The following is a 14,257-nucleotide window of genomic DNA, read 5'->3' as shown; positions in this document are numbered from 1 at the left end:
ACATATCCATAACAGTGACCTATTCTATGACCGAGGTACACACCACCCCCTACTGTACAACAGAGCGAGTTTCGCGGGTTTTTTTTTATTATACACACAATATTTTCTTAGGTTGGGAGAAAGGCCGCTGTAGATTCAGATGCCTTTTTCAATTTGTTGTCGAAGTATACAATTTTTAACGAAAAGGGAAAATTAATCAGCTCTACGTGTTCCATATAGCATACTATTTCTCAAGAACTTGAAGGAAAATTAAATCCTAAGAGTGTTTATATTAAAGTCCTTAAAGATAGTAATGAAGTTTTGTCAAAACTAAGAAAAAATAACGGTTTTAACGTAAAAGATGAAGAAAAAATAGTTTTACGGAATCAAACGGTTCTAATGACGAATTATCTTGGTCATCATATCGTGAACCAAGTAAGAAGATTTTTAAGCTTAGTATTCCATAGGATATGTATAGACAGTTTTATCCAAAAAAAGTAATTTGTCAAAGGAATAATAAAAAAAGAGTATACGACGTTCTAAAAAAGGAACCTGGACAGATATCATAAATGATGAATTTATAAAAGTACATAAATTACCCTGTAATTTTATACACAAACGGGCTAAAGTGTACAACCCATACAATAGTGAAAATTTCCTTAAATTTGAAGCTAAGTGTGAAGATGGTGTTTGTGGTGCTAAAATAATTGGTTGGAGTGATCATAAGCCTTCAGAAGGAGAGCCACTCGAGTTACAAATTTCAACAGTTGACACTAGAAGTTTAAAACGTAAACATACAACCAAACGACCATTAAAAGGGAGAAAAACGGATTACAGTAGAATTTGAACTTTACAAAGATTTAGCTTGTAATTGGAGAAGAAATAATGTAAGTGATTTGAATATGGAAAAATTTCACCTCCCAATCTGTACCAATTAGAAACGTTGCGAAAGATTAAGCAAGAGGGTAAGGACAAGAGATTAGGTATAAATTATAACTGTCCAATACAGCCACTTATAGAATTCAAACACAATTCTAGCTATTCAGGGTCAATACATACAATTGGAATTGATCCATTTTATGTACACTATTGGACAAATCACCAGATCAGTATATATAAAGATATATGTAAAGGGTATTGTAAATTATCTGATTATCTGATGATCTAATGGATTTACGATAAAGCTTAAACCAACGTCGTTGGGTTTGTTATCGGCAAGTATATTTTTATATGAAGGTATAGTTAGTACTCCTTTTGATCATATATCTGTTACCCAAATGGTATCAGAAAAGCACGATATACTATCTATTTTTTAATGGATAGCTGTTTAGATGTCGTCTCCGACCTCCGAATGAAGTTGTTTGCGATTATTCACGAGCATTGCTAGCGGCAATATCCAGATCATTTTGTAATGTGGTAGGTATGAAGAATTACGTAAATCATGCATTTAGATTATTAATTGGAATTGAAAAAAAAGTCTCAGCCACTTATATTATATTGGATGTTACTCACATGGTAAAAATATTCTGCCGCATAAAGTGTTAGACCGGAGTGAAAAATAAATATTTAAAAGAATTTTATGTCCGAGGATTTCGACTTCTCGTGACTTCAGAAGACATTAAGACATTTGAGACCTATATTAGAAGCTGTTTTGACCGTAATTCTGAGTGAAACCGATGGGTGGTCGAACAACATTGAAACACCATCGGAAACAGCTAGATTGTATATATTAGAACTAATAAAAGGTGATCACGTTGATGAATTAGAGAACGAAAACAACTCTAGCCCCGAATTGCTATCAGATATTGATAATTACGTTGATAACGATTCCAACGAGGATTCACATATACAAATATTTTTAGAAAATATAAAGCAAAAAAGCATAAAGAACTCTTCAATAGTAGGCAACAGAATATCAGCATATTTTTTAAAAGATTTATTACCAGATACAATGCGGCTGTGCAAACATTTTCCCATGTGGACAAATGTTTAAGTAATTTGCTTCATTCTCCTTATCGTATGGCATCATCGACATCTGTTGAGAACGATTTCAAAGAGCTAAAAACTCAAATTTTAAAATTCAATGTTTGTCCTATGAGAGCTGATAAATTTATTCTAAAACATCTTACAAGTATCGACAGTAATGTGAAACTTTTTAAAAGTAAGGAGCTTAGATATGAGTCATCTCCTAAATCAAAATCACTTAACTTAGATTTCCAGTGCGATGAACTTTTTGGAAATGAAAATTTGTATTCAAATGATGACGAAAAATGTATAAATAACCATTTGAACTCCTCGATTGAATTTAATGATAAATTAATTCAAAATAATAAGACAGAACATGATGATGAAATGTCAAGTGATGTTTCTGGCACATCAATAAATGCATGTGAAAACTGGAAAAGAAAAGGTATTGTGAAAGAGTTATTTCCGAAAAATAATCGATTTTAAAGAAATCAGGGCATACAAAATACACGAGTCCAAAAAAAGATATTGAGCGCATTTTGTCAACCATGAAAACTCGTTCAACGTTAAACAGTCTGCTAATAAATGGAAACTTGGCTACACCAGTAATTGTATCAAAATAAAGATATTTGGTAAGAAAATACATGCCCGTTTGACGCTCATTCAGTTTTAGTTGCATCTGCTTATACAGATGTCATTGAGCTATCAAAATTTTGTTGATAAATCAAATAATTGTTTTCTGAATTTTTGTAAGACACTTGCTTTAAAAGCGACATCACGATCAATTTACAAACAACGAGTTATTGTGATAACAAAAATGTTTGATGTCGATTTTGGAGTAAGTGATGTATATCAATTAACGCAAGATGTGATGTGAATTATATAATTTCAAAATATATGATTGATGAACTTTCGGCACACGAAACAAAAGTATGGTCGAACTGTGCAATGAAAAAAAAAATTCAAAACGCAACAGTTATAATGAAAATTCTTAATGGGTTTAAAACTATATAGAAGAAGGATTAAACAACTATGTAAATTGTATCAACTCAGATTTCTCAGATTGCACTATGGGTGTTATGGAAACTTCAAGAGAATTAAACTCTCTCTTATTCATCGAAACGGATGCATATTCAGAGTTCACTTCGTATGCACTAAATGAATACCCGGAGGAACTGAATATCCATAAGAACAAGTAATCAAAACTAATGCATATAAGTAAATAACAATATTAATATAATACATTTAACATAGATAATATACAGTTTAAAAGTTTAATCTTTTTGTTATGATATAATATATTGTAATTTATTAATGTAAAATAAACTAAATTAAGAAAGCTCAACATTTGTTAACTTGTAAGACTTAAAAGGAAATAATATTTAGATACGTTTTGAAAATGTATTAATCGCTTTAATTGTATTACAAAAAATAATAAAACGTATTGTTATTAAACATAATATTATATTATTTTATAATCGAATTTGTTTTTATATTTAATTTATTTATATTTTATCTTTTAGATTTATTTTTGTCGGTGGCATTGGTTATAAAAACTGTCATTATATAGCCTATGTCAAAGGAGTATATGGATGAGAAACACATAATTACTTAGTGAGAAAAATTCATCAATCACCAAAATTCACCCACATGTATTGATGTACGTCAAGTTGTAATCTTACACAATTTAATCTTGTCAAAGTAATATAGTAGTATAAGTTATATACTATATTCCCTAACTTATTTTTTATTTTATTTATGAGAAAAAAATACAAAAGGTATGGTATTTTAAAATAAATTTTTTCATTTAATTTTGTGACTAGTGTTGTATTCCTTAAAATTCTATTTTAAAACTTTAATAAAGAAAATAATGATATTCAGTTAAAACATCAAGTTTGACGAATAAATTACGATTGCACATTTTGTATATTGGTGTATATTTATTAATAAATTTATAAAAATTAGGTACTAGAAATGCAAATACATTTTAGTGTTCAAGTTTTAAAAAATTGAATCATGTCGTTTTTGCAATAATCGATTCAAATTATGTACTAATGAATGGAGTCTTGAAATTTCAACACATATTTTGTAATTTTGTAATTTTTAGATAATTTATTTACCTTTTCAAACATAACTAATTTCAAAACTTATGAACATAATGTATTTTTATATATTTTAAATGTCTGTTGTCTGTTAAAAACAGTAGCCATACAGTAGACAGTATTCACTATTGGCAATATTGCCAATTTTAAACACATATATATTGAATATTAATATGTACTAAAAACTGAATTTTATGATTTTTCATATTTTTATTGAGGTATTCAGCATAAATGCCAAAATATCACACCAAGAGTTACTCAATATAGGATAATTACACTTTGCGAAAAAAATATTTCAAAAATTAGGTTTAAAATTAACTTGTTACTTGGAAAGTTGGTAAAAAAATAGGTTGTTAGTTTTTTCAAGTAGGTTGCTAAAAGTTGCTACAACGTTACTAAATATTGGTGAAGGTTAGAGGATAATACGACAAAGTTGGGGGGGGGGGGTGTGTGCCCCCAACAGAAAAATATTTTTCCCGAGAAAAGTATAAAGTTTCAAATTCGGAATACTAGCTTCCAATTAGTTTTAAATAAGTTCCAAAATATCGGTGGAGGTTTAAAGTCTAAATGGCAATGTAGGGGGGCTAACTTCATGCACGTCCTATAGACATGAAAAAAGAGTTGAACTCATTTGCAATACTAATATTTTCTGCTAAAATTTGATTTTGATGATTTAGGATTGTTGGTATATAGTTTGTTTTATTACATTTATTATCTAAGGTTTCATTTATAAATTCCCATATTTTTTTAGTATTACCTTTTGCATTAGAAATGTGTTTATAGTAATATGCGTCTTTTGCTATTTTTATGGTTACGTTTGGTAGATTCCTATATATTTTTTATATATCTTTTGTAATTTAATTTTAAATTGTTGATTTTTTTAATTTTGCATATAATCTATCTTGATGTCCCATACAATTAATAATGCCTAGTGTTATCCAGTGTTTTAAATGTTTTCTATTTTTTGGAATTTTTTTTATTTTAGCTTCTTGTGATTTATTTTTACTCTTTTCAATGATATTTGTGAATAAGCCAATAGCAAAATTTACATCAGTTGATTTTAAAACTTTTGTCCATTTTATGTTTTTTAAGATATTATTTAAATTATCTATATTAACAAATTTATAATTAATATTATCAGTAGTATTAACAACTGTTGTTATATCATTGTTTCGCGAGGTAGATAATATAGCAATAGTACTGTAATGATCCGTAATAGCACTTTGATATATGTATCCATAAATACTATTAAAAGGCAGTTTGTTTTTGATCAATACATGTGTTACTAATACCAAAGCTATTTTATACAGTATATATATATATATATATATATATTATATCGAAGACATAATCTTCGATCTTACTATTTAAATTTATGTCTCCACAGATTATATGTGATTGGAATTTAGAATAATTGTTAAAAATATCTTCTAGATTATAAATAAAATCAATTTTATTCAAACTGGATAGTCTATAAATGCATGTTAATTTAATTAATATATTATTATAGGAAATTAAAATAATCTAATGAGCTACAGCGATTTACCGTCCCAGTTATTACATCATTTACTATAATTGAGTCTTTAATGTAAACACTTAATCCATCAGATATATTTAATAAGCTATAGTGATTATAACAATTATAACCTTTTATATTGAAGTTACCAATGTTATCACCTAACCATGTCTCAGATAACATAATAATATCAAATTTAATATTAGCTGAACTTAAAACCACTAATAATTTGTTAAAATGTTTTCTGACACTTCTAATGTTCAGTGAAAAGACAGTAAGATCATTATTATGTGTATTAAAATTGTTACAGTCGTTATTAACAAAGTTTCATAATTAATATTTTTATCATTACATAAAAAATTTAGATCAAAGTTATTAAAGGGACTCATTATAACTATTTATATTTAAACATTAAATTACATTAATATATTTAATATAACAAAAAAAAATTAAATGAATAAATAAGCAACTTAAAACAAAACAAAATAAAAATATTGTATTATTCCCGAAGTGCATTAATTTTTTTGTTTGTATTAAAATTTTGAAGAATTGTGCAGTTTGTATTTTAACAACTGGTTTCCCTTTTTGTTTTTTTGTGTAGACATCAGCAGAATTTGACCAGACAAATTTGTAACGATATGTTTTTGAAATTTCTTTTGCCAACCAGAATAATGTTTTGTTTTCCTTAGTAAATTGATTGTTGATAAATATTTTAACATCAGGAAAGTAACTATGTAAATTATTTGCAGTTATCGGATTTTTATTCTTTTACATTAATTTTATTGATTTAATAATACAGTCTTTTAAGGTTGTGCAATTGAATTTAGCTATATTGTTAGAAACGTACAACATAGCAAATTTGCATATAGCAGAATCCATTTTATATTATTAGTTTAATATTAGAATACATTTACCTATTATCAAACTTAATATGTATAAATATTATCCAGGGAATCTCATAATAAGCTTTTATTGATACATTAATTTTAAATTAAGTTATAACCTTGTAACCTTTTAAAACTATAATAACAGTAAAGTATTAGTGAAAAGAAAATTATATATATGTAAATATTTGGTTACATAATCAAATTACCTGTTAACCGACTCCTATTAAAATATTGAAGGAATTGGAAAAATTTTAAACTTTCATATTGTTCGACATCGTTAACTGATTTAACTCTAAAATATAGGTATTTATAATTTTAGAAATTAGTTTGAATCATAAATAAATATAATTAACAAAAACACAATTATTATTTAATACATTCACTGCGTCAAATAATTAGTTGCTACACGTTCGATGCGTCACAAAATATACCAATGTTTCGCTAGGAGCGTGCCACCAATTTGGATATTTTAATTAGTGTCGGATATCGCCGACAAGCGCATTTGGTGATGTAATTTTTCATAAATATTTTTGGGGTAGGGCATAATTTTTATTTTCAATGGGTTATTATTTATTCAGGGGTGGTGCCTTGGGGGTAATAGGGTCCGTATCCCCCCACACCATCTTATAAGTTAGATTTTTAAAAATTGTATGTTGTTAAAAAAATATTATACATAAACATATTACAACTATTGACTATTATTGAAAACTATGACATCCCCCCCCAAATCAAGTCTCTGGAACCACCCCTCTACATGTTAGCAATTAGCAGCAAAAACAACATTTATAACTTTCAATGTAATTATTGTATTTTCCTTTAAATAAAATATTTAGTTTTTTATACCATCTCATAGTTTTATGTTCACATGAGTAATATGATAACATTTGATCTGAATGATCTATGCCCCCCATAGGCTTGTTGTATTGAAGTATAGCTTTTGGTTTTGTAATTTGGTTTCCCTTTTTATTAATTTCTTCCACCAAAGTTCCGTCATATTCTGTTGATATTACAAGTACGTCTCTTCTGTCTCTCCACTTCATTATACAAGTACCTTCTTGAGTAAACCTTTGAATCATTTCTCCTTTGTTTAATTTTTTTTTAATTACTTCTTGAGGATTATTCTTCCTATTTGCACGCAACGTACCAGTACAATATTTATTATTGTTTAAAAGATATTGAGCTAGCTCCACACTATTATAATAGTTATCCATATATATGCTATGACCAACTCCTAATTTGCCTTCTAATAATTTTTTCACAACATTAGTTACATGGCCTTTACCACCAACTTTAGTATCATTTGAACCAGAATAAATTATACATTTTAAAACAAATCCCAATGAGTCTGTCAAAACATACATTTTAATTCCATATTTATGTCTTTTTCCGTGAATAAATTGACGAAAAACCAAACGGCCTCTCCACAAGACCATAGACTCGTCTATAGCAAGAATTCTTGTTGGATATTGAATTCGATCGATATTTTCATGAAATATATCTAGAAGAGGGTTAATTTTATACAAACGATTCCGAGGTTGGGGCTCATAATTTTGTGCTGGATTTTTCGCAAAATGTAAACAACGTAAAATTAACATCCATCTATCTCTACTCATACGAAAGTTAAAACATGGCAGGTCAAAAAGATATCCCTTCTTCCAATAATCTTGTAGTATATTCGTACGAATAGTTCCCATATGATAAAGAAGACCCAAAAATACTTTAAATTCAGCTACAGTTAAGATTTTCCATTTGGTAATTATAGATTTATCAGTTATATTTTCACTTAAAAATATTTCTTCAGCATAATAATTAGTTTGTTCTACTATAAAAGTAAAAAGGGTTTCGTTCGCGCATAATTTAAAAAAATCATATGGTTTGTTACCTGCAGGTGAAACGATATGACCTGTTGTACCAGTAAAAGGTATTGGTTGTGCCATGTACTTATCTTCATGCTAGATATCAAATCCATTTTGTATACTTTGAGTTTGTTGAACAACAACATTTGGTTCTACCGGTTCTGGGTTTTCTTCCTCATCGTCACTACTGTCACCATATCCTCCATTACCTCCACTCCAACTACTTCCACTGTCAGCATCTCCATCGGAAAACCAGTTCATAATATGGTTTAAATCGTCTGAAGTCAACATTCCTTCCCTGCTTGTTGTTTTCCGTAATCTTTTGGACGGAACCGCTGGATCATCCATTTTATTATCGAAAATTTAATAAATAATTGTATAATAGACGGAAGACACACGCACGACTGATAGTGCGAACAGAAATAAATAAACTGAATAAGAAATCATAGTATTATAAATAATTATATCGATGTACAATAATAGATTGTACATAATATATCGATAATAACAATAATCAAATACGCGTAATGTTCGACCTAAAATAAAATCAACAAAATAAGTTATTTATAAACCGATTGCACTGAAATAACAAACATTTTCTGTGCAGTGGCGTGTGTAAAAATAAAAACATTACTATAGTGCGTCACTATTTTATAGCACATGTAATTCAACAGACCTGATGTCGGCTATAGCCGACAAACGCAGAGAATGTGTTAATTAGTATTTTTATTCTGATTTAACTTTTATGTGTTCATGTTAAAAATCTTACCTAATTCCTGGATTTATCGCCATAAACAATGGGAAGAATGGAACCAGCAACCTACAATTCTGGTGCCTGTAAATTCTAACCTGATGGTATTGATGGATATGTTACGGTGAAAGATGAATATTGGTGAATGTCGTCATTCTCCGGTGGATGACGTCTTTTACCAAAATGATTCGATTATATAGGTAAATGATGTAAAAAACCAGATTTTAAATTCAAATGTACATCTTTCACCGGTCATTGATGTCATTTACCAAAACTAGTGGTAAATGATGATAAATCTCAAATAATACACTGATTGTTTTACTATAGGTACTATTTATACTAATGATTTATTGTGACAATTTTGGTTTCCATGACATTTTGAACTGCACAACATTTCCGCTGCATTGCAAGCACATTTTTTAGTACCACAACCAGTTTTGCAGTTGCATCGATTAAGTCCTTGATGACCAGCTATTCCGTGTCCTGCGGCTTCTCTTAATGTTATTTCCCTGTCTTTAATTTTTTTCATGGCTTCATCTAGCTCTAGAAATTTTTCTTTACACGGAGAAATTTGTGCTCGTGTATATTTGTGTTTCAACACCCCATATTCTGTACCTGGTTCAAACATTCGGGTATTTATTTTATTTAAATTAAATAAAAATTATCAAATTAAAGTTGGCTTACATAATTTATACATGTCATTTTCGCATGAAATAATAACAGCAAGTAAATTACGCGGAGAACCTCGTGCTCTATCGACATCTGGTATTGGGACACGAACAGTTGTACCGACATCAAGCTTTGAAAATTTTTCGTTAGTCAATCTCAACATTTTTGACGCTTGTTTTTCAAGACAGATAACCGATTTTTGTCGTTGGTCTTTAATTTTTTCAATCCTTTTATCTGTAAATAGATGACGATTGCTATTTTATTTTTTTTTTTGTAATTTACAAACTATTATTTTACACATTATTTTATTAAATATTAAAATATTAAATATACCATTAAATATGCAGAAATATGCAAGCATTTTTACCAAATTACATATAATAAATATTTAATAATTACCTATGTCTTTAGTATTTCTTAAATCATTTTCAGTCTCCAAGTTTACTTCATTTTCAAGATCTCCAACACTGACTAAATCGTCTTCTACTGCATTAATATGATCTGAATGGTTGCTGTTATTAAATAGTTCTTCAATATCCTCTTCTGACTTAAGTTTATTTCATCGTAAGGTATCCCTACTGAAGCTAACCCTGTTCTCGCTGTACAACCAAACATCGCCTCGTATGGTGATCTTCCAATACCTATTAAAAAAATTAATTAATTAATAAAAATAAAAATTATTAAAAAAAATTGTTTTTAGTTAATAGCTTACCTGAGTTCAAAGCCCGATTTTTTTGAAATTGCACAAATTTTAATGCCATTGGCCAGTCTTTTGATTTATTATCAGTCATCCAAGAAGCCAAAATTTCTTCAACGTCCCTATTCGCGCGTTCAATTGATCCTTGGGTCTATGACGAGGCTTGCCATGCACAATTTTGATGTCTCCCCACATTTCATTTAAATTTGTTATAATAGAATTAACAAACTCACGACCATTATCCGAGTGGAGTATAGCGGGTGCACCAAATATTGTATAAATATCTATCAAATTTAAAGCGATTTCTTCGGCCCTTTTTGTCTTCAGAGGTTTTAAAATAACAAATTTCATTAAATGATCTTGATAATTCATTATATAGCGATAATTATTATAGTTTTGAGATTGTATGTCAATCAAATTAATTTGCGCTCTTGAATTAAATGCGGAATGTAGAATTGGTTTTGTCACATGCCCTCTTTTCGGATTTGATTGTTTTACTTGACAATTACTGCATAAACCTAAATATGCCATAACTGCCTCCGTTGTCACATTACAATATTTTGTTTTTAACACAGCCATCATCCTATTTCTACCACCATGCCCTACTGATAAATGTGCGGCATGAATTACTTCAAACAACTCGTCTACTGTGACGTAATATAAAACGTCAGATTCATTATCAACTATAGGTTTAATCAATTTTTCTTTTCCCCCAATTGACACAACATCATATTTACGTATAAGTCTTTTATTCGTTACCGTTTTTTTTAGTGTTCCAATTTTTAATTCTTTTATTTTTTGAATCTTGTTGTTGTATTCTTCAAAACTAAAATAAAATATATTGTCACCTCTCTTTTTACTGCTGACAATTTTGTCAATTGCTGCTTTAAATTTGTTCTCCATACTTTAATATTAAAATTAAATAAAACTATGACACTATAATTTAATCGAACTTTTAATATATTTTGTTCACTGGTGACACAAATTTTTACAAATAATATTATTAAACACACACTCGTCGCATATACAACTCGCTATAATATGCCCGTAGATACTAACTAATAAACTAAAAGATTATCCCATATTATTACTCGGGTTATCGACGTTATTGCTAGTTGGGATTTTCGTTTATCTATCTACTTCCGTCATGATATTTTCAACTAACGAAGCTTATTCAGCACCTACACGCTTATCGCTGATCGTTCACATCGACATAAAAATATTGAACATCATTCTCCAATTAAACTGGTGATTGACGACAATAACCGGAGAATGTCTGCATTTACAACGTTTACCAATTTTTAGGTAAATGATGTCATTTACCGGGGAATGACGTCTTTTACCTCGTTTACATCATTTACCGTAATAGATACACGTTCAAAGTCCATCATAAATGTGCTCGGTTACCAAGTGGGTTATATTGTTTTGATATACATAAATAGAGCTCTGTATGCCTGTTCGGTCTTTCTGGACATTAAATCATAAACCAATAGAGATTCATAAACAAATATAAAATAAATAAGTTTTGAAATTATTAAGCAATTAATATAATTTCAATGTTGCTTAACATTTTAAATAATAATAAAAGCAAAGAGTTATGTTGTCAGAACATTTCAAGCAAATATTTCTTTGTAAATAAATAAATAGATACTAAATTATATAAAACAAAAGATTTAAGATATTATGTCTTAATGGGTTAGTTAACCAGTTAACTTACCAGTTAGTTTGTTGAAGTTTAATTTTTTCCCTATATAACCACTTAATGACCATATTACAACAACAGCAAATGGTTCATTCATTTATTCATTTATTACCTAGATATTTAATTATAAATTCATATGCTTGTAATTTTACTTTTGAAGTTATACAAATTACCCATAAAATACCTCAGACAAATGACAGCTTTTATTAAAAAATAAATTTTAGTTTAAATCCTTTGATATATAGTAATTTCTTGTACCTAAAAAATAAGTAAAATTTTTTACATTTTAAATTGATAATTAAATGAAAATAATTTATGAATATTGTGTTTATGTTGTAAAAATATAAGTAAAATATCATACCAACCTTAATTCGTTTTAGTAAAGGTAATAATTCATCATTTGATGAAGTATTCTCAATTGGGTGTTTTTTTATACAAATCAGTTAAATCATAACAAAATAATAAAAGTTAATATAGTTTTAGTAATTTTGTTGAAATATTTTTATTTTCCAGTTCATTATGGGTTTTTCAAATCTTGGCATTATGTCCGTTTATTACTTATCATTAAGTGAAATATGCAATACGATGAATGAAAATTACACTGCAGTATGTGTTAGAACAGTTACCACCAAAAATATGTTTAGATGTCTTATGGCAGGTTATAAATGGTTTATACTTACAATTTTATTTATCAAAAATAAAAATGTCAATTTTTGTTGTATACATAGGTCTCAGGTGCCAGTGAGAATTACCACAATTATAATGATAGAAATCAAGTTGATGCAGGATCTGAAATAGCTCAACTTGGTTTATATGATATTTTCAATAAAACCAATGAGAAAATTGAAGAATTTGGGATAACTTAACAAGTATATTTAATAATTTTTTGTTTAAAGTACTTAATTATAGTAGTTCCGCATTATCTTTAACACACAATACATTTAGGTTAGTATGATACCTCATATTATAAGGTAATAAAACAATGGTACAAATTATATTAACTTAAAAAAGATAACAATAACAATAAACTCACTATAATGATACTGTACTAACGAAATGCGGATGGTATAATGGTAAATTCATATAATTTCAGGATTAATTTAATCAACATTTGAGAGGGTGGTGGTTCTAAAAAATATAATGTAAAAAGTATATTTTATAATATTATGTATTATTATAAATTGTATAATATTATAAAAGTGTCTGGGGGTTCAAACCCCATGGATCCCCTCCCATAAATCTGCTATTGAACTTAATATAGTACAAGTTACTAAATATGTTTAATTTATACATATATTAAATAGGATTTTTAAAATATTTTTTATTGATATGTTTCCGTAAATAGAGAGATTTCAAACTATCAATAAAGATAGTTCAACCGAGAAAATATTATACATCAATGTAATTTCAATATAGTTAAATCGTTTAATAAATATTTTATACTGTGGTTATTTGTTTAAAAATAATTGTTAACCTTAAATTATATTTTTATTTTATATTAACTTGAAAATTTAAATATATTAAATTAACTACTTTTAATCTGATATATGTAGATAATTTTTTTACGATAGGCACTGCCAAGAATTTTAGTTTTAAATATTAAAAATTGCTAAAAAAATATGTTGCAAAAGTTAATTAGTCTTTACTATTTATTTTACAATTAATGTATTAAATATAAGGTTCATATTGTGCTAAATAAGATTATTTTTCTGAATAAATATCAACAAAATATTGTTCATAATGTTTAGTAAAATTAATATATATTTCTTCAAATTTCAATTTTTTTTTTTTTTTACAATAAATTAAATTATTAAATAATTTTGTATATTGGTGAATGATAAAAGTTGAATAAATAATATGCTTTATTACTATACTTATTTAATATTGAACATATCTTAATATAAATAATATAACCAGTAATTAATTAAATACTCTTAAGTTATACTTAAAAAATGTTCATTTTATTTATATATATTTATAATTAATTGTAAATCTTATTAGATGTATCGCAACTCATTTAAAACAATTAAAACTCTCCAACACAATCTATGCTTATAGGGAAGTTACAAATCTTTTATTATGTATATATTATTTGTGTTTTGCTTGTTAATTTGTCAAATAAATATTATTATT

The 14,257-nt window shown here is 27.6% G+C and overlaps 3 protein-coding genes across 3 annotated transcripts; all 3 read right to left on the bottom strand.

The window, feature by feature from the left end:
• Window positions 1-4,602: 4,602 nt before the first annotated feature.
• Window positions 4,603-8,263, bottom strand: LOC113560018 (piggyBac transposable element-derived protein 4-like; the record flags this gene model as incomplete). Its single annotated transcript, XM_026965802.1, has 3 exons — window positions 4,603-4,647; window positions 5,593-5,668; window positions 7,293-8,263. Coding segments are annotated over 3 exons (1,092 nt in total), but the record flags the coding sequence as incomplete, so codon positions are not given.
• A 1,127-nt stretch (window positions 8,264-9,390) lies between these two features.
• Window positions 9,391-10,252, bottom strand: LOC113560017. Its single transcript, XM_026965800.1, has 3 exons — window positions 10,125-10,252; window positions 9,741-9,959; window positions 9,391-9,671 (listed from the first exon to the last, which is right to left on the bottom strand). The coding sequence occupies exons 2-3, from the start codon at window positions 9,886-9,888 to the stop codon at window positions 9,391-9,393; spliced, it is 429 nt and encodes a 142-aa protein (XP_026821601.1). The 5' UTR covers window positions 9,889-9,959; window positions 10,125-10,252.
• Window positions 10,253-10,265: 13 nt separating this feature from the next.
• On the bottom strand, window positions 10,266-11,810 carry LOC113560016 (KRAB-A domain-containing protein 2-like; the record flags this gene model as incomplete). Its single annotated transcript, XM_026965799.1, is given in 4 exon segments — window positions 10,266-10,366; window positions 10,438-10,581; window positions 10,584-11,326; window positions 11,746-11,810. Coding segments are annotated over 4 exon segments (1,053 nt in total), but the record flags the coding sequence as incomplete, so codon positions are not given.
• Window positions 11,811-14,257: the final 2,447 nt, after the last annotated feature.

This window comes from Rhopalosiphum maidis, chromosome 3 (assembly GCF_003676215.2).
Source record: "Rhopalosiphum maidis isolate BTI-1 chromosome 3, ASM367621v3, whole genome shotgun sequence".
In the NCBI taxonomy this organism is placed as follows: Eukaryota; Metazoa; Arthropoda; class Insecta; order Hemiptera; family Aphididae; genus Rhopalosiphum; species Rhopalosiphum maidis.
The sequence above is the reverse complement of the archived record's forward strand: the minus strand, read 5'-3'. Positions and strand labels throughout refer to the sequence as shown.